Raw genomic sequence first — 21,008 nt, 5'->3', positions numbered from 1 at the left:
GTGGGGCTTGATGAATGTGTCTGATAGCAGCCAAGTCCAGGTGGGAGTGTTAGTATGTGCTGTATTTATAACAAATGCAGACATGTTGTAATTATTTGAGTATTTGTTGGTTGTAACTGATTGTTTCCCAGTTTAACACCAGGGTGAAGAAAACGGCGTGTTTCGAACATCTGGTCCAAGCCAACGTAAGGAACAAGAAACTGCTGAAGGATGCCGTTCAGAACATCACAGCGAAAGGGATTACCAACTACACAAAGGGTTTTGAGTTTGCTTTTGAGCAGCTCTCTACGGTAAGACTTTCAAATTCAGATTTAAATAAGTTTTGATCATTGTGTTTTACTGCCATCTGCTGGCTGAAAGTGTAAAAAGCAAACTAACCCTAACCCTGCATTAAAACAAATAATAGCAATACTTTGGGTTGTGATGGTGTCGGGCTCGATCACCACTTTTGAAGCCTTTGCTATCAGCTGCATGTTCATAACACCCAATGATTGATTGTTGACCAACAAGCACTAGAGAAAAGACAATTGGGTTACCCACAACGGTATTGGATTGTGAATTTCTCTGAGAGGGAAATACAAGGAAATCAGGTCAGCAACGGTAATTGGCTTTACCCTCCAGGGACTGTGCATATTGACAGGAGGAAATCACTGCTTTTGACCTGATGATGACCTTTGACAGGTCAAGGAAAACATCACATATGCCAAAGTGTATTTATGGGTGAACGGGTATTTTTCTCAAACCCAAATTGGATGGACCAGCAGACCGGCTGAGTGGGGGGAAAAAAGGTTTAATTAGAAAAACTTGTGTTTTCCTTTGATTAGACTAATGTGAGTAGAGCAAACTGCAACAAGATTATTATGCTGTTTACTGACGGAGGAGAAGAAAGAGCTCAGGCTATACTAGAGAAGTACAACGTTGAGAAAAAGGTACGTTAAAACGGTGCACAGCGACACACACGCATTGGAAACCGCAGTGTGACATGATTTGCCATTAGCCATGTGGATGTGCTCCCGTTTCGTTTAGACTTTTTGGCGCTCCCTTTGGGTCCAGACTTCCGTGTGCACTTCCTCCCAAACTAAAAATTTATACACTGCGGGAGAATTTTTTTTAATACATATTATGCATAACAAAGACCGTCTCACTACACAAATACGCTCATGCTCAAGGTTGAGGACACTATTTCATTAAATCAAAATCTCTCATATTTTGCTTCTGAATATTTGATTATTATCTGTAGTTAATTTGAAGTACCATAGCACTACAATGAAAACCATACATTTAAAACATATGTTAAATCTTTTTTATGTATTAATGATCTGATAAAGTGTCAAACGTGATATTTAATTTATAATAACATCATATTAGGGAGAAGACAATCATCAATCATTTGGCATTTTATATACAATATATATGTATATTGTATATAAAATGTATATGTATATAATGATTTATATTGTTGAATTGAAACTCCAGGTGAGGATCTTTACCTTCTCAGTAGGACAGCACAACTATGATAAAGGACCCATTCAGTGGATGGCCTGCTCCAACAAAGGTACAGCACACATCATAGCACACGTCACTACCACATAGTGTTCAGTCTTGGTAGTAGATTAATGTTTTTTGTACGGATTTGAACATCATTTTGGAAATAGTGGATCAATCTGTAAGGCCCTTATTTACTCACCTAATGTGTCGTGATGTCATGATGCAGTGGACAACACGTCAGTGTTACAGGCCGTTTGCTTTGCCATACGGTTTTGGGTTACTCGTGCACCTTTGCCATCTCATCTCACCATTGTGTGATCCTGACATGAAGTTCCAGCAAAATGATGTCTCATCATTTATCCAGGTTACTTCTATGAGATTCCTTCCATCGGGGCCATCAGAATAAACACACAGGTTAGATTGTGGTTTGCTATTTTTTTTTTTTATATTCCAGTTTAGAGTCATGGCAAGCATTGATTAGGGGAAATGTGTTGTCCATTTTAGGAGTACCTAGATGTCCTGGGAAGACCGATGGTTTTGGCAGACAAGCAGGCCAAACAAGTCCAGTGGACTAACGTATACCTTGATGCTCTGGTACCGTTTGTGTTCTCCAATTCATTACATGGAAATATGGTTTGTGCCATGTTTGTTTAACTTGAAAAGATTCCTGGCTTGAACAGTGCATTTGCTTGACTCTCCATCAGGAACTCGGTCTGGTTATCACTGGAACATTACCTGTCTTCAATAAGACAAAGACCATAGATGACAGAAATGGCGAGGTGCATTAAATAAATGCATGAACGCATGAATAAGTGGTGTCAGTGGGAGTGGATGGTGTATTTTTCCTGTTACTGATCTTTTTTTTTTCATTCTGTCGCTTAACACCAGAATCAATTGATTCTTGGCGTAATGGGAATTGACGTGTCTCTGAATGACATCAAGAAGCTCACTCCACGCTTCACAGTGAGTCACGTGCATGCAGATAAATACAGCTAAAAAATCTCTTGTGACTGGCCAGGTTTCCCCTTTCGTAAATTAGAACGTGATATGATTCCACTAGACATTAATTGTTTTCTGCCTCAGATTGGTCCAAATGGGTACTATTTTGCCATTGATCCCAATGGATATGTCCTGCTTCACCCCAATCTTCTGCCAAAGGTACGGTGCCCGAGCCTACGCATCACTCAACAGGTCTAGGTCCTAGCATTAAATTATGTTCTTTTGTATCGTCGACCCGTAGCCTTTCCCTCCTAATTCTCTGTACGTGTAGTAGCAGTAATTGTAGCTAATAATTACATTTTTGCTGGCCATAATAAATCCTTTGTGGGAACATTCTTGTGTAGCTTGTAATGATCGCTCTGGTCATAAACATTTTATCGTTAATTACTAATGTGTCTGTATGTTTTGCTGTATGCCCACATGTTTGTGTGAGTGTTTTACTGTCAGATCGATAGAACATACCGGGGGGAAGTTGCTGTAGTATAGAGTCTAACATTGGATGACACAAAATATGACCCTCAAATAGAAATGGTTCAAGTTTTATTGGCAGAAATTAAATATAATATTAGGAATGCTACAGAGAGCACGCGATCATGCCAGAATTGCGCGGTTACATATCAGACGAAAATAAATCTTCTCAGACTTCAAGACCAATCAGTTCCTTGTGAGGAGCGACCTGCAGCTAAGGGCAATACTTTTGTGATTAATATTTAAAATATAAACTTTATTCAAAGACAAAAGATGGCTTTCCTTGATGGAAAGGATTCAATTGTCTGTTTGTGACATTTTGAGCCTGTCAGTCATGCATCATTTCATTGAATACACTGAATGGGAGATCAAGTCGTTCAGCCCTTTGAACATATTCCTTGACCGTCTCTGCCTCTGCAGTGACACTTTCTCTATTAGATTATGTTTGTATGTATTTCACATAAACTCCTTCGTTACAGTAGAATTTTTATTCTTTGCTCCACCAAAACTCACTCTTATGTTAGTAGTGAGTCACTACTTTTGTTCCTCATCACTTATTTATCATAGGTTTTTGTGCTTTTTCTCTGTATTTTTTATATCTGTTTTACTTGTATATGTTTCATTCAATGTTGTACCTTTTCATCTTTTATTCTTTCTTTTCTCATGTTCATGTTGAGATGCTTCGTCTCCTCATCTTCCTTTGCTGCTTCATTTAATTTCACCTGCCATCAAATGTAAGGAACTCAATTGATGTTTTTTGATGGATTTAGTTTTTAGTTCATTGCTTTTCTTTTCTATGCACTGATTCACACTATTATCTTTATGTTCACATCCAACGTCATTCCCTGTCTTCCTTTAGAAGTTAGAATGCATTTGTATTGATCTACTGACGCAGTGTTTGCATATGTCAACATAAAAATAAGAAACTGGGCAGAAAGGCCTAGTACAGAATGAACAACCGCTGTAGTGGAAAGGCTGGTGTTGGATTCCATGTACTGCTGTTTTATAGAGAAGCATTAGATTCCTGCCACCATTTAATAACGTCATAAAGCCACTCAGACATGTGGGTTTTTTAAGAGAAGACATTAATAGGGTCCAGTGTCACTTTGTATCAGGTCTGATTCAGCGCTGTGGTGTCACAGCCGCCATACGGTACCCTCTAATTTGTATGCTATGGATTTGATTTGGTTTATGTTTTAAGAAACTGTTTTGCAATTTCTTCAACATAGAACAAAACAAAATTTCACTAAAGTCAACTTGTTTGTTCATTCACTGCAACCCCGGTATTGAGATGCAAACATATTACTCAAAATGGCGGATCACTACAGTAAGAAGAACCATCTCTGAATACAAGTTGTTAAATGGTCCACTGAATATAATAGTTTTATTCTCATCTAGTCAGCTGGCTTTATAAACAAAGTGGGTTATTACAATATTAACTTTGCTTCCACCCAACCCCCCCCCCCCGATATGAGCCGATAGGGTTCCTTTTTGGGGGTTTGGGTTTGTCTGTGTCCAAGTTTCCTAAATGTCGTCACTTTACAAACTGCAACATCATCCTTTCCACAGAATCCTAAATTCCAGGAACCTGTTACCCTCGACTTCCTCGATGCAGAGCTGGAGAATGATCTCAAAGTGGAGGTAGAGTGTGTATATGCATGGCATTATTTTTCTAGACACACACACACACACACACACACACACACACTCAAGGAAAGGGACAGAGGCAGTTTTACTTTGTGTCCCTAACTCGTTATCATGAGGTTATACGGCAGAAAGTCTTCCATGATACTGATCCTCTGTCAGTCATACACAAGGATGCTTGAACTGCTGTCTGTTTCTAAAATGTCTCCCTATAGACCAGGAGAATGATGATTGACGGGGAGACGGGCAAACGGACCATCGAAACACTGGTGAAAACTCAGGATGAGGTAGGACTAAGTACTGCAAAGGACTTACAAGTAGTATTGCATTTTATGTTTCTGGAGCCAGTGTTTGAATGTCACTTACCGGTTTCTTCTTTGGCAGCGGTACATAGATCGGGGCGTCAGAACCTACACGTTCGCTCCGGTCAATGGGACAGATTACAGGTGAGCAACGTCAGTCATTTTGTAATATTTCTTTATGGTTCATTAAGCTGTCGCTGTACTAAAGGCAGCGGCACTAACTACAGAGAATATTTGGACGCTACTTAAGTAAACAGAGGTCACTCTCTTGTTTCTAACAGAAAGTCTGTATTTCGTTGTCGAAAAAAATGCATTTGAAAGATTTTTGTTACTGTTCACTGAAAAAAAAGAAAAAAAAGTTGTGTTTCTCTTGATTGGTTGTTTTAAAGATAAGTCAAAGGATATTTTGGAAAACACTGCAGGCTTTGAATCACCTTTTTGTTTGTCTGACAGACATCATTAATTCACACAAACCAGACCTTACATCTCCAACCTCAAAACTCTTGTAACCGTGTCACGTTTGCAGCCTGGCTCTGGCTCTACCGAGATACAGTGAGCACTTCATTCAAGCCAAACTGGGAGACGACTTGAAAAACGCTATATGTAAGTACAGCACGCATCCCCTGTGTCAAACTCAGCAGCCATATCTAATGTAGCTTGTGCCTCACAAGCCCCTCCCATGCCTACTTGTCGTAGGTCGTAGTCTCGGGTATCTCCTTCTTTGATATTACTCACTCCGAGCTGGAACCACAAGCGCTGCCTTTGTGTTTTTGCCGCTCAGATTGGCACCATGAAGCTTTTTCCTTTTGTAGTGTGTGACCCAGCGGTTAGTTGCCCCGCGCTCCCACACACTCATCCACACGCTTTCCCCGTCCAACACACTGCAGCCCAAGCACCAGCTCTTTTGATCTTGTCTGCAATTTGCACTTCCCTCGTTCTTAACCCCCCCCCCCCCCACCCCACCCCCCTCTCTCCCGGTCGCCCTTTAGACTTGATCCTTTCCATCTCATTACCGCCTCTCCTTTTCTTTTCTTTTTTCTCCCATCTCTGCACTTTCCGCTATGTTTCTATTTCCATACTTGAATGTTTCATGGGGTAACAGACACACTTATATCTGGATTGTTTTCTCACTCTGTCTCTGTTTTCCTACATGATTGGTTAATCTGTCCTCAACTCGTTCTCTTTATTCCTCCTACTATCCCTTTCCGTCCCCTTTTTATTCTTCTTCAACTCATTTATCAATATATTTTTCCTCCATTTGTCTCCGATAGCTCAGAATTGAAGTAATTAGCGCGAGGATACTGTACAATTCTTTATACATGCTTTGTATTCTGATATAAATTATCTTCTCTTGGCTTGCATCCACACTGGGATCGTTTAGCTTCTTCTTGGGGCAAGTACTCACTATTCTCTGTATTCTGTGATCATCACTCTTTGGGATGCTCTTCCATAAGCATGATTGTCCTCAATATATTTGCATGATTATGGATGGAGGGATGAAGGCCTGGATTGGACGTCTCTGCACTGTATAGATGCATAGGTGGATGACTCATTTGAAAAAACACACCACAATCAGCACCATCGACCATTTGGCATTAGTGTATTTTTACAACTCCGATGTGACACCAAAAGCATCAACTGCTGATGGCTCTGTTGTTCCTGTAGATGAGAGTTTGACTGTGTTTTCGAACTCAGCATCACTCCCTTTCCGCCATAACGAGTCTGTCACCGCGCCATGAAGGCCGTCGGAACGCTTACAGGCCTGTTAAAGAAAGTATCGCAGCCGTAGAGAGTTTCAACATTGGAGCCAGACCCCCAATACTATCTGTCTCAGGTGGTTCCTGCAGCCACTTATCCTCCTAATACATTATGGAGGATTGCTGGTGGTGTGTGATGGATGGAAATGTTTTTATCCCATAAAGAACAAGTGATGAATGCATTGAACGCAGTACGTAATACAGGGTCTGAAGGGATTTTGACAGAAACGTTAAGAGCAAAAAATAAGAAAAAATAATGAATGGTGTGGAAAGAAATTGGACTTACAGACACCTTGCCTGGCCTATAGGGACAGATGGACAATGAATATTGTTTTATGTGTAATTTTTATGTGTAATAATTTGTATGTGTAATATAGGCAAATATTTACAATTCAAGTCAACTTGTTTTATAAGGGATGAAATTATTCAGATAATGATTGCATTTTTTTAATCAACCGTTTCTCCTCATCTCTGTCTCCCTGCGGTGTCAACAGGCCAAGAAGGCAAGTACTTCTCACTCAGTCATTCTCCAATGCCTTACAATGTGCACTCTCTACCATGATCCATCACCTAATATCTGTCCAATATGAGAAATTTAGAGCACACTTTAAGCTCAAAACCGATATTCACAATCTTAACCACCTAAACCCAATTATTTCTGTTTTTTCAAAAGCCATGGAAACCATACAACAGGAGAGGTTTGATGAGTTTGGTTACACCTACGTTGCTCCGAGGTAAGTGCTCCTGACGCATCCCATCAAACTCCATTCCTTAGGGAGAAGCAAACAAGGGGCTGATACTTGTGTGTATCGATACTGTTCCGTCAGGGAGTACTGCAAGGAGCTGAAGTTGTCACTCAACAACACAGAGTTTCTCCTCGACTTCAGTCAGTACATTGACAACAGCACTCCAGATGCATGTGAGTCATTCATCTTTATTTCTCTTTGCGCATTTGCACAGCTTGGTAGAAGTGGATGCTTTTTGCGTATGCGTACACGCACCGCATGTTTTACCGTTAGTCATTTCAGTAATTTTCCACCCGCGATAACACAAAGGTCGGCATCGGATGGTCAAAGTATTCATTTCGTCATTTGATTATGGTGGTACAAGCAGAGGGACATCAGCCCGTCGGACTGCGTTTCCTAGACGACTATCGTCGTCGTGCTACACAATGACTCATGTTGTTTGATTTGTCGTCATCTAATGGGTCATCTAACGTTGCTCCTCCTCCAATTGCTCCATGCCATATTTCTCCACTAATCACTGTTATTGTGGTGTTGTACTGTTCGCTGTAGGTAAAATGTATCCCCTCTTTAATCCACAGGTAATATGTCCCTGGTGAATCGACTAATACTGGATGCAGGTCTCACAGCTGAACTGGTTAAACTTTGGAACGAGCAGACAGTGTGAGTGCCAAACATGCTATTTTTACCTCTTACCCTTTACCAGCTTGTATGTCACAGTCACGGATTTACCTTTTCATTCTGTCTCTGCTTTCAAAACGAGACACGATGACATGAACTATTCTAAGCTCTGCCATGACATGCTGTTTTTATGAAAGAAAATAAAAAGAATGACATTAATGGGTTATTAGGACGAATAGAAACAAGTGAAGCCGGTCATAAAACAATTTGTGTTAAGTTGGTCTCACAGTTTATTTATGCCTATGTCTTAGATTGCTGTTGTTTTCCATGTTCTCAGGGAAGGAATAGTGGCCAGATTTGTAGCCACGGATGGAGGAATAACAAGAGTCTACCCGAGAAGGTACTGTTTTTACCCTCCTTCTACTCAGTTTCACTTCTAGCATTAGTGCTGGCATTGTGAAACAGCACGGTATGCTTTGCCCAAATATCGGGTGGTGTAAATGTGTGCAATGAAAACATCTGTCTGTACAGACAGACTGTACTGCTCTTAAATTCGTCCCATTTTAGCTGCTTTACTCACCGGTTCCACTGGGTTACTTTACAGAATATAGAGGATTAGAAAACTTTAAGCTGAAGTCCCGTAGCTTGCCAAACCAGCACAGGATACGGGTAAAATCCACACGTCCAGCCGCCAAACAGCAGGAAAACTAATTTTCCTCAATTTCCTTGCTGCTGCTTTTATCTCAACTACATTTGGGGGTTCCACTTGGTCAAAACATGACATTCCAGCTGCAGATGAATATATGTTCTACCCTCCTTTACAACCTGAAATATTATCAGTAATTGGTTTTACTGGATCTGGACTTGACATACATCAACTGCATATGGGTGTGGCTTGCATTCCAATGACGAGCATTTGGCTTTAGATTAAAATACAAATTGTTCAGATAAATCACATTTTCGTTGTGGTTTGTGGATATAATGGTCCATATACGACATGATGTAACTATATTAATGTTTTTAGTGCTGAGGAAGAGTGGACTGAGAATCCTGAGACATATGAGTCCAGCTTCTACAAAAGGACCCTGGACAATAAAATCTACATTTTCACGGCGCCATCTTTCAACTGTAAGTATTCCTGAATGTTTTAATATGTGAATGCCAGTGCACTCACGTGTATGAAGATCTTGGTTTTGGCACGAGGCCTATCCTGCTCTCTGCCTTTGGACGCCATCCCAGTCCTGCTGGCAAAGGTCGCGGTCCCAGGCCTGCGATACCACTGTCTTTATCCTTCTCCTTTTCCCGCTGTGTCTTTCAGCCACTCTCCCCCTCTCCCCCTGCCTTTCCGCCCAGCTGTGTACTTCCTGTTATCTCCACTGATCTCTCTAGCAGACATTAGGCCGAGCCAACGTCGGTGTAATGTGGCCGTGCTTTCCTCCACACTTGACGGGATTAACACATGTACTGGCCTCACAGATTCCACTCAGATAAATTACTAGCAGCTAAAAATCTGTGGAATTTCCCAACATGGAAACGGGGCACCAACACGATGCCCCGTTTTTGAAATGTTCTATGCCAAGCTCATTTTCAACATGACTTGGGTGAATTTGCCATGGTTTTTGTTTACCGTCTCTTTTGTATCCCTTCTGCACTGCAGCAGAGGGCAGGGAGTCGGTCACTGAGTCAGGAATTCTAGTCAGCAAAGCAGTGGAACTCACAATCGATGAAGTCACGATCAAACCAGCTGGTCAGTCTCGCTAATCTCAGATGTGAAGCTTCTTGTGATGCAATGTACAATGGAGAAACTTAAACTTGTTTTGTGATTTGCTCTCTTTAGTAGTGGGAGTGAAACTCAACGTCTCCTTCTGGATGAGCATTTTTATGAACGCTACACTGAAGCTGAATGTAAGTTGTGTTAATAAGGCGCGTTTGTGCTGTTTAGACCGTCTTTGACGAATGTGTCGATGGTACAACAGTCATTTGCTGTCTGACTCACTTTTTTATATTTTCAGTGTAAAGATGAGATTTGTGGCTGTCTGAGGAATGACAAGGTAGAGCAGAACGGTTTATTCAATCACATTTGAGAATGTTGTGTTTATTGTCTTGTCTAAGATGTTATTCGGTTGCCATGGCTGCGCAGACGACCCTGTTTATAAAATGTAACCTTGCAGAAGAAATATGCTTTTATATTGCCTGCAATATAAAAATGTAGTCAGGCCTGACTAGTATCTCTTTTTGAAATAATACAAGATTATTTTCCATTTTCCAATTGTATTAATTGCATTTTTTAAATATTCATCTTTTTGCATTACAGCATGTAGACTGTGTCATCTTGGATGATGGGGGATTTCTTCTCATGTCAAACCACGATGAGTACATCACACTGGTTAGTTAGTGTCAACACTTACTTCACCGTACCATAAATGTATAATATATATGTTAAAAAAAAATCATCACATGGAAAAATCTGCTATGACACAGTCAACAATTTTTCTAGGATTTTTTTATTCTTACTTTTCTCAACTTTTCCTCATTCCTCGCTCTCCTTTGTCAGGCATCCATAAATCTCACACAAAAGGTCAAATAATGGGCTCATGAATCATCAAAGTAATGAGAATGTCCTGAAAGCCGTACGTAAAACGTAAAGCACCATCCTGTCCAGGAGGATCAAAGGGAGCGTCCTCATAGATTTTAGACAGGCAAAGTGAAGTGCGTCCCCTGTGTGGGCCGGAGGTCAGCTCTTCTGTGTTACCTCCTCTCTTTCGGGCCGCTATGCCGGTCGGACAAACAGTAGGTCTGGAAAATTTACACGTCAGTCACGACAGGACATCTGCCGTCTTTGATCCTTTTTACCATCAGAACGTCTGGCGCACAGTTCATGGTCATTTATCCGTCCGATCGGCACCGTGCGAAACATTTAGCGGATGTAGTTTTTGGTTAGTTGGTGCCGGTGACAAACAATGGTTAAATATCTAACTGATCCCATGACAATGGTTCTACACAAACATGACCATCCCCCTCCAGGTGTTTCTTCTTGTGTAACTACAGTGACCTGTTCCCACAGAAGGACTTCAAAAAATGACTTAACCTTGAAACTGGCCCGTTGGTTTAGCGTCCATCCAATGTGGCACAAGACCTACTGCGAGACTGATAGCAACATAAGATTAATACATTTAACAGGTGAACACACATCCATCCTGTCCACACTCCGTGAGTAGAGGTTGGAAACAGGGGAAGAGGTTGGCGGTTGTCTGTTTACATGGACTGAATGTGTTCATGGCGAATGAACTCATTCAAGCCAGTATCAACCTTTTTCTTTTGCTTGCTCATGCAACTCCTCTAGATAGGTCAGTTCTTTGGCGAGGTGGACCCTGTACTGATGATCAACCTTGTGAACACCTCCTTGTACTCGTTCAACAAGACCTACGACTACCAGTCCATCTGTGACCCGGAGAAAGACGGCAAGGCTGCAACAGGACCCCGCTCCGTCTATGTGGTTAGAAAACTCCCTCCCACAAGCTGTCAGACCGCAGCCACTCCGTCTCTCGTTTATTCAAGTCACACGTTACGCAAACTGCATTGATTCTCAATTTTTAAATGTTGTGATGACAATTGTTTTCATTTTTTGTATTTATTATACGCGACGTCTCTTTCCAGCCCACCATTGCCGACATGCTCAGTATTGGCTGGTGGGCCTCCAGTGCTGCCTGGTGAGTTCATATCTACTTTAGGAATAAAGTCGGCTGGCCGGGCAACATTATGTCGCGTCGCTGTGTGAGTGACCGTCCAACTGCTAAGTAACCAGCTTTTAAAAAAAGAATGACTGTTTCTCCTCATCTACTCTAGATGTGTGGCTGTTATTATACGTGGAATTAGTTAAAGATGGCATCATCTATGTTGCTCGTTTCCAGGTCTCTGCTCCAGCAGCTCTTCTTTGGTCTCATGTTCCCCAACCTTCTGGAGGCAGGTAAGCAGCAAAAGCTATGATTGTGTAAAATGTAAGGTACGATTTTTTCACCCCACCACTCTCACTGTCATTTACTCGCGTTATTCTCTATTAAACCTACCCGTTATTTTTAGCGGAGTTAGCGGAAGATGACATACCAGATGCCATGTTTAAGGAAAGCTGCATCACAGAGCAGACACAGTACTTCTTTGACAATAATGAAACATCCTACTCAGGCGTCCTCGACTGTGGAAACTGTTCCAGGTACGTAGGGGTTTCATCAGGTGTTTACCTCAACGTGTTCACTTTTCAGTGACTCTGCAAATGTTTTGGGTAATTTAGGATTTTCCATCTCTTCTCTCTGAATATCCTCCAGTTTACTGGTCTGCAGGGACGGCTTCAGAATAGTGTTAGTTTCCTGGCCTGGTTTTGTTTCCCAGTCAGATTTTTTTCGGATGAGTTCGGATAAGACGCTTCACCTTGACGTGTCACTGACCGGATTTGCAGAGGGATGCACAATATCTGTTTTTATCTGTTTTTCTTCCTTCACTCTCTGGCTTTACTTCAAACTCTCTAATAAACACATTCACAGACCACTGCACATCCACTTTTCTCTACCCTCCCTCTGTGTCAGTATTAGCCGCCGGAGAGGGTTAAATATGTCTGTGATTACTGGATGTTACGAGTCCCACGTGTCTGCTGCTTTATCCCCCGATGTCAACGGCTGTAGACACAGAAACCTTCAGTACTACCATAAAAAAGCCAAATCCAAGAGGAGAAAATACCTATGAATGCACATATATATGTGCACGTCTGAGCACACATACCTTTGTGTACGCATAGATTGAAACGCTGTATGCGCTAGATATCTTGTAGATCATTTGTTATACAAAACTAGATTTTTTTTAGGTTTTTGGAGCACGATATCCCTCACATTTTCAATTCAATGTTTACCAGTATATGCATGTTGTGCTTTCTAGGATGTATCGTGCTGAGAAGCTGCCAAAGACCAACCTAGTATTCCTGATCACCGATGCCAAGGCAACGTGTCTGTCATGTGACCCCAGGCCGCTGCGGCAGGCGGAACAACCCTGTATCTTTTCACTTAGCTCGTAAAAATCAAACATGCTTTTTTTCGCTTTCCAGCCCTCCGTCCGTCCGACCCCCTGACGGCAGGCAGAGCTTTAGACTCAAGGACGCACACCTAAAGAGTTTGTAGTAGGTCTCCCCTGAATGTTCACAGGTGAACGGTAAACCAGGGGCACGACATTTGAAGGCCTCACGCTACTCCCATTAACATTTCTCTGTTGTGCCAAACCTCTGGAGGTCCGTTCCAGGTGTTTATACTGTATGTAGGGGGGGAAGACAAAGACAGACATTACAATCTGCTCAATCACAGTATCATGTATATTTATTTCAAGGACTGCCTTTACTTTCTCTTCTATGTTAATTGAATGGTTTCCTTTTAGATTGTTAAATGTGGATTGCTGATGGTAGAAAGCTTTTTCCTGAGAATATCTTCAGCTGAAGGTCCAGATCCATGTGAGCTTGCTCAAAATCCCAGATACCGCAAAGGGCCGGATGTGTGCTTCGACAACAATGAAGATGTAAGACACACCCAGACATGTTCCTCAAAATTGCTTGAGACAGCATTGTTAGTGAGCTTTCACTGCGTTGTATTTCTATTTGGTTTCATCAGCCTTCGGCAGAGATTCAACGCACCAAATCATTTTTCACTCTAATCTATCCTTTATTTATTTATTCAGTTACTTCATCAGTGAATAAATATTATATTATTTTCTGAATGTTTTATACAATTGTCATTCAATATTTTATCTTGCTTTTCATGATCTTTTCATTCTTCATATATCATTCTTTTCTTTTATGGTTCTACATACCAATGGCTGCTGCTCTGGTCTGGTAAGATAAACCCTTGTGCCCAATCAGCAGATGTTCTGCATTGAGTCCTTCACCCCTTTTGTTGTTTCTGGTGCTGAGTTCAGGCTTAGTCCCCTTACACTGCTTCACTCCCTTTGAGTCTTAGACATCCGATTGGTCAATCATTTTGTCGATAACCTCTTTTTAGACAAAATGAATGCATGTATTTGTGGTTTGATCAATGCAGGTCGGCTATCGGATCCCATGCATCACGTCAGAATTTCCAATTTTGGGAAATTCGATCAATATGGGAAGTTGCATGCTAGTTGCTTTTGAGTCTGTTAAATATAAAACATCTAGGCTTAACATATTTTCACTTGTTTCAAATGGCGTTTAATGTTAGCAATGTTCCTCCTTTTGCACTTTGCACTTTGTGACTTTTGTATGTGAAAAGCACTATAAAGCACTATGAATGAATTGTGTTACTTACTTATAGACTTATAATATACTTAGGCTACCAGATACAGTGTGTAATGTACTGTGGCCAATTTCATTCCTTTACGCTTAACATGCAGATTCTTTTTTTTTTCCAAATCAATTGGTTGGTGTGTTTGCAGATTGTAAGTTGACCAAAATGTTCTTTGGCAGATTTTTTTTTTTACCATTCCTGGGCCATTGCAATGTGCAAGGCAAGGACAAATTATGTAACACAATGAATGTCTCACTAGAATTAAGTAAATAACACCCTCTGGTAGAGAAACACATATGGTATTAATTTAGAATGCCTGACTTTCTTTGGCACCTTTTTTTTCACTCAAATAGATGGAGAGCAAATTGAATCTTGGCAGTGTTAAATGAATTTGATATAATAGCATCGTACCACCATAATTCAATTATAGCAGCACACAGCGATGTATAAATATATTTGTACCCATTATTTTTTTAGTTAGCTTTGCTAAATGCTTTGTTACCAAACATATAAACACATTGGGATGCATTTCTTTTCAATTTGTGAAGTCTCTTTGGGTTCCAGAGAATGCAACGTACAGTAATAGACCTGACACAGTAGTAAATGTGGATGACATTGAATGGAACTTTATTCTACTGTTTGAGGTAAGCCAGTAAAACCAAGAAGCAAGGTGGATAACTTGTGTGAGATCCTTGTTTTTCCACCCAACTTGTTTAATAGGCATCTAAATATTTGGGGCGAAGCACTTGAATGTGAACTGAGCCTCCCATTAGGCTTCTAAAGACGTAGATCACACACATAATGGGCCACTAATTCATATGCCTGCATGTTTACACTGTGGAAAATCTATGCCGGGGAGCAAAGGGAAGGGGAGGAATGGCCGGGTGAAGTCACTGAACAGTAGTAAAAGTAGGCCACATCCATTTTCCTTTTTCTATCTGTCCCATTACTTTTGTCTCAGCTCCTTGTAGGAGCGTGGCTTTCCTGCCCTTTGAATATGGAAGACTCCCACCTCTTGCTCCTAGGCCTTTGGCATGCACGGATATCCTGAACACGCCCATCAAATTCAAAAATGCCACAAAGATTTGAGCCGGGGGCTTGCACGTACACACACATGTGCACGTAAAACATCGTTTTATTGAAATATGAGACTGAATAAGCACGTCTATTAAATGGTTGAACTGTGCCTTTTAAAATAACAGGTCGAGTTAGGAATACAATATTGCAACACAGTGAAATTGAATATTATTCATAGTATTATATTCAATCAAAGTTACTGTTATTGTTGATGTTTGTAGCTTGAGTGCAGCTACAGGACGTAGGAGAAGTGTATCTGATTGATTGACCGCTGATTTGTCCAACAGGAAGATGATTCTGACTGCGGCGGAGGGACCAGCCTAAGCCTGTGTCTTTGGCCGATGCTTGGACTCCAACTACTGCTGTGGGTCATCACAGCTTCACAAACCTCATGACCCCTATACACACACACGCGGGCGCGCACACACACACACACACACACACACACACACACACACACACTGATCATCTCATCCCATAAGAGGCCAGAACACTCCAGCTATGCCATCCAGGATGTACATGACATTCTTCTTCACTGACAGCGTTGATTTGTGAAATTGTCGATATTGTTTTTTGCTTAGTATACGTATGAATCATAATGCTGCGATTAATTATTATTTTATCAACCAGTGCAACTACAAAGAGTATTTCTTTGGTTGAAGTGTTTTTTAAATGTACTGTACTGTATTTATCTAATTATTTTGTACTAATGTTTTAGGACTAGTGCCCCGTTGTACTGTAGCAGCATGTGTTCAGTACAGAGCTAAAGAAGACACCAGGACTCTGACACCAAAGCTCCACACAGAACCAAGGACCGCGAATACACACTCCAGTTCAAGCTACAATGTTGGCTGTTTTAAATAGATTGACATAGTAAAACGTTTGCCGAAACGTAAGTGGGATAATGTGGATTAATATTGTTGTGTCTGTACTCGGTCCGACAGCTTTGGTTGTCTTCAATCTGATGCATCAGATCCCTAGTGCCTGCACAGTAGCTCAAACAGTCGGATAACTGAATCACAACAGTTTTATTGTTACCGTGTAAGCTTCTTTGATACGGTTTGCTTCAGTGTAACAAAGAAGGTAGCCTTTGCAGTAATACGTTATGAGATGAGGGCCAAATCTACTGCAATTGTTTAAATTTAATTTAAATGTGGCCCGGCAGCAGTAGGAACAACCAGTATTTGGGATTATGGGAGAATAGTGTTTCTCTCCGTGGTCGAAACAAACCTAAACCAAACTTGAGCTTTGTATTCCAAAACAACACTCTATTGGTCCTGTTTCTGTTTCTGGATCACCAGTCTCAGGATCCAGGACGACTTGTGAACGAGATCATCATATCGAAATTACTATTTCATTGTTATCATCTCCTTGCTGTTCTCCTTATGCTCGTTTCTTCTTCGTTTTGCTCTATAAGTGCTGTGAAGCAGACGTTGAAGGCTCAGGGTCGTAAAGCTGTCATGGGATGAGCTTGTTCTGTGTTTGAGCGCTACGATCAGCATCAGGGCCTGTTGGAGAGAACTTTGAGATTACACTACTAGAGGTGGTAATTTCACATTGCCTTACATCACCATAACAAGACATAAAGGTCACACTGTAGTGTTTGTTTTTTCTTCTTTAGCTATTTAAACAAAGTTGAGTCCTCTCCACCTCGCCTTCATGATGACCTGGTTGAATATTCAGGTTATGCCTGTCTATCAAAGTTGCGTATTGACTTGTGTTTTAACCTGGGGGTCCTGTGTCAATGTGCAGGCATGTGCGTGTACCTCCGATCTGATTGTGCTTTATTATTGCACATAAATTACTCTTTTGTGGAACTTGATTAGCCTGAATACTTTTTGTAAAAATTTGTACACTGATACTATTTACTGTATAAAAGAGAAAATGAAGGAAAAGAAAAGTTGTTTATAATATGGTGTTGATTATTGTGCAAATATATATTCACAATAAAAGTGTTCTATTGTTAGGACCGGAGGCGCTCATTTTTATTGTCACAACTGGCCAGTTAATTTGTCTCAGACCAAACATGTCACACCTCCTGGAGAAAAATATCGCAAAAAAAAAACGTTCTGGTGTGTTTGTTGCAGCACATGTTGGTTAACGTACTTTATCTTATTTTAATAATTTCTTCATTGAGTTATATTATCAGAAAAATAGGTTTACAGGCAGCCAATCTGTTCTTCATTACCCTCTCATGTATTTTACAACGGACCACACGTAGTATCACTGATGACTGGGATTTGTGGTTTGCAAATGTCCTGTTAAACATTTAACTATGCCCAACAAACAGGTTGCACTTCTACATCGCCACAGGGAGGGGAGAAGTTAAATAAATTACTGTAAAAAACTGTAAAGAAAAGCTCCCTCCAAATGTCGTTCTGATTTTGTGGATGCAGTACATGATGGTTAAACTTACTTTATCCCATTTTAATAATTTCTTCATTGAGTTATATTATCACAAAAATAAGATTACAGGCGGATAATCTGTTCTTCATTACCCTCTCATGTCTTTTACAACTGACCACACGTAGTATCACTGATGACTGGGATTTGTGGTTTGTAAATGTCCTGTTAAACATTTAACTATGCCCAACAAACAGGTTGTACTTCTACATCCATCGCCGCAGGGAGGGGAGAAGTTAAATAAATCACTGTAAAAAAAAAAAAAAGCTCCCTCCAAATGAAGGGCTTAACTGATGCTCGTATTCTATTCTTTCCAGTTCTGGGATGCTTCTGGTAACATTATTGTCACAGACAGTTCAGCCATCGCCTGACCAGCAGTAGTTTGACAGCTGCTAACATCAAAAGCAGTTGAATATTACCAGCACTTCACTTGATGGCTTTTGTGATGGCAATCTAAAAATCAATATGGTCATGGTTTTAGGTGGGGAATAAAAAGCTTCCTTTTTCTTGTTGATATTTCAGACTGGGAGGTATTTTACGTCGCCTACATAGGGATATGTAGAAGGTAGGTTGTAACAGGATACTCTTGTAAATGGTAACACGGTCATACCCTTTAACATGCCTGACTTAAGAAGTTACAGACACAGGAAAAGTCAGGACAGATTCTACTTTTCTTTTCAATTCATTATTAGGCTAAAAAAACAATAAGTGCAACAATAAATGTTTTCTTTTCTCTTGTTACAATATGTGTCTCAGTTTTGTGGTTCTTCCCATTAATATTTTTAATTGTGACAACTAACTTAATTGCTGACATATGGTGGCTTTGCAATCTCTCAGTCAGTAAGAGGGGATATGCAATAAAACTTACAGGCCAGAAAGGTTTCATGGCATTTGCATCATGTCATCTAATCTAAAGCCTTTAAAGCAGTAGCTGTATCACCAATTAGTGGTGGAGTAAAAGTCACAGTATCTTTTTGAGTTTACACTAATTGCAGGAAAGGACACACAAGATTGATACTGCGCCAACAACATAACGCGTGACAGGATTTCCGACGAACAGCATGACATTTGTGAACCCTTTAAAGTTCATTCGATAGTAATATAACATCCATTTACGTAGCGCTTCACCAGTGAATGCTATCTTTATAACTTTGATTGTAATATTAGTCTTATATTTAGCCCCAGCACTCCCAGCAGCCCCTGGGTCAGGACAACCCGAGGGCAATCAACCCAACTCAGAATAAACTTCTGGGAACTTTAATGTTGTATACTTTAGCTGCAAGATTTTTAATTGGCTCCACTCTTTTTACTTTTTTACGCTGAACAAGTTCACACTTCCCGTAAGCAGCCACACAGAGGTCACAGTTTTTTTTCCATTACAATAAACCTCCGCCGAGCAAAGGCATCAGGGTCACAACATCCCTCAAAGAGCTAGTGCCTCACTGTGCAGTGACATCTCACAGCATTGCCAGCGAGCGCTTACCAACTCGCCTGTGCTGTCCTGCGTGAGACACCACTTCTATTTGGAGAGGATCTTTCTGTTTTAGATATCCACTAATGAACTCTAAATCATACAACACAAGCCAACCGAAACCTTAACATTTATTTGCAAAATGGGGGGAGAGAGAAAGATTGACAGACGTTGCCAAAGAACACAAAACACACACGCAGGCATTGTCGGGAAATGCCAGGCTTATCAGCATGCTGTGCGTGCGTCCGAGTGTGTGTTCTGTGTGTGTGTGATTGGCGGGTGTAACACTGGAAGACGTTGTCCAGGTGAACAGTCTCAACGGGACACATTCCATCCCAGCGATAGATTGGGGATGATTTGTGGATTTTTTTTGGTGTTTAGAGAAGGGCCAAACATCCATTAACTGGTAACATGAGGTGTTAGATTTGTGGGGGTCGTGCACATTCACCGAGGTTAAAAACTATATGTCATTCTCTTACTGGTGTCAGGTAGGGTTTTTCTATTGTCTTTCTTAATGCTTTTTTTGATCTCACCAGCCTGTTTCGTCTCTGCCGTGATCTGAAAAGTCAAAGGATAATGTGACTCGAAGGCAGATCGCAGGGCTGAACGCGAGAAAAAAAAGGATCTGTTTTTCCAAAACCGAGAAGCTTTTTCTTTTAAACTGTTGTGAAGAGATAGCGCATGTGCGTAGTTTATTTGTGTTAGCTGTAACTGTCAGCAGATCTTAATTACGAGCAGTGACTACAATTGGATGCACTGACAACAGGAAGTGTGTGTTTGTTTAAAACAGGATCTCTTGACAGAGTATCTGTGTTTCTAAGCCCAACATGCGCACGCACGCACGCACGCACGCACGCACACACGCACGCACGCACGCACGCACGCACGCACGCACGCACGCACGCACGCACGCACGCACACACACACACACACACACACACACACACACACACACAGACTCACACACAGTTCACAACCCAGACATGTCTTTAGCTATTCATTAGAGTAAAATACCTTAGATACCTCTGCTCTGCACAAATAGAGGTCAAAACGAGATACTACTAAATGGATGGAAAAACCAAATGGATGCACACACACACAATGCATGGCTCACACACTGGACACAAAAACTTCCAAACAAATCCACAGGAAGTCTAGAAATACTCCACACACTCCAAAAATACGCACTCAGACAGACCAGCCTTCAGAACAATGTCTGCATTGTGCTCTTCCGCCATAGTTCATCCCTTTTACTCAAATTGCTTTTCATCCACGCTATCTCACTATCAACGTCTTCACTTTCTTTATCCTCTCCATCTCCCTTTGAGCTTCCTCCCTCCATTACTAACTGCATGACGATATGGAGTTTCTGGCAATAACCAGCCACAGATGTGAGGAGTCTTGGATGGTGACTTGGTGATGCTGATCTTTCCGCAGAAGTCATGGCTCTCAGTCGCAGTGAAAAACACCCACTGGATTTTTGCTGGGAGAGTCAGTATTGAGATTGTGGTCACAGAGGGGCTCAAACTAGCTGAATCTGCTTGCCTGTTTCTAAATGTGACTTCAAAGAAAGAGCGCTTGGACGCGTATGTATGAAAGAGCCACGAATGTGTGGTTGGGTTGCATGTGCATGTGTGCGCAACTGAAGGTAGAAGGAGTGAGTGAGAGAAAAGAGACTTGTGCTCTGGTCCAGTGAAAGTATCTGGCTCATGCTGATGTTTATTATTGCAAAATGACTCTGT

At 41.1% G+C, this 21,008-nt stretch overlaps 1 protein-coding gene across 1 annotated transcript in view; it reads left to right on the top strand.

Annotated features, from left to right (window-relative positions):
* The window catches only part of LOC120812388 (voltage-dependent calcium channel subunit alpha-2/delta-1-like), a 64,921-nt gene extending 47,560 nt beyond the window's left edge, over positions 1–17,361 (top strand). The window contains exons 11-38 of the mRNA XM_078097706.1: positions 132–290; positions 825–929; positions 1,477–1,555; positions 1,853–1,902; positions 1,993–2,082; positions 2,193–2,267; positions 2,377–2,451; positions 2,572–2,646; positions 4,525–4,596; positions 4,815–4,886; positions 4,984–5,045; positions 5,428–5,528; positions 7,332–7,392; positions 7,486–7,577; positions 7,983–8,064; positions 8,360–8,422; positions 9,047–9,150; positions 9,680–9,769; positions 9,860–9,927; positions 10,035–10,073; positions 10,337–10,408; positions 11,366–11,518; positions 11,680–11,732; positions 11,934–11,989; positions 12,103–12,232; positions 12,949–13,061; positions 13,493–13,575; positions 15,680–17,361. Coding sequence (XP_077953832.1) covers positions 132–290; positions 825–929; positions 1,477–1,555; positions 1,853–1,902; positions 1,993–2,082; positions 2,193–2,267; positions 2,377–2,451; positions 2,572–2,646; positions 4,525–4,596; positions 4,815–4,886; positions 4,984–5,045; positions 5,428–5,528; positions 7,332–7,392; positions 7,486–7,577; positions 7,983–8,064; positions 8,360–8,422; positions 9,047–9,150; positions 9,680–9,769; positions 9,860–9,927; positions 10,035–10,073; positions 10,337–10,408; positions 11,366–11,518; positions 11,680–11,732; positions 11,934–11,989; positions 12,103–12,232; positions 12,949–13,061; positions 13,493–13,575; positions 15,680–15,787 — 2,382 coding nt within the window. The 3' untranslated portion in view covers positions 15,788–17,361. The remainder of the gene's footprint in view (positions 1–131; positions 291–824; positions 930–1,476; positions 1,556–1,852; positions 1,903–1,992; positions 2,083–2,192; positions 2,268–2,376; positions 2,452–2,571; positions 2,647–4,524; positions 4,597–4,814; positions 4,887–4,983; positions 5,046–5,427; positions 5,529–7,331; positions 7,393–7,485; positions 7,578–7,982; positions 8,065–8,359; positions 8,423–9,046; positions 9,151–9,679; positions 9,770–9,859; positions 9,928–10,034; positions 10,074–10,336; positions 10,409–11,365; positions 11,519–11,679; positions 11,733–11,933; positions 11,990–12,102; positions 12,233–12,948; positions 13,062–13,492; positions 13,576–15,679) is intronic.
* The last annotated feature ends 3,647 nt before the right edge of the window (positions 17,362–21,008 follow it).

Source organism: Gasterosteus aculeatus, chromosome Y, assembly GCF_964276395.1.
Source record: "Gasterosteus aculeatus chromosome Y, fGasAcu3.hap1.1, whole genome shotgun sequence".
Lineage (NCBI taxonomy): Eukaryota > Metazoa > Chordata > Actinopteri > Perciformes > Gasterosteidae > Gasterosteus > Gasterosteus aculeatus.
The sequence above is the reverse complement of the archived record's forward strand: the minus strand, read 5'-3'. Positions and strand labels throughout refer to the sequence as shown.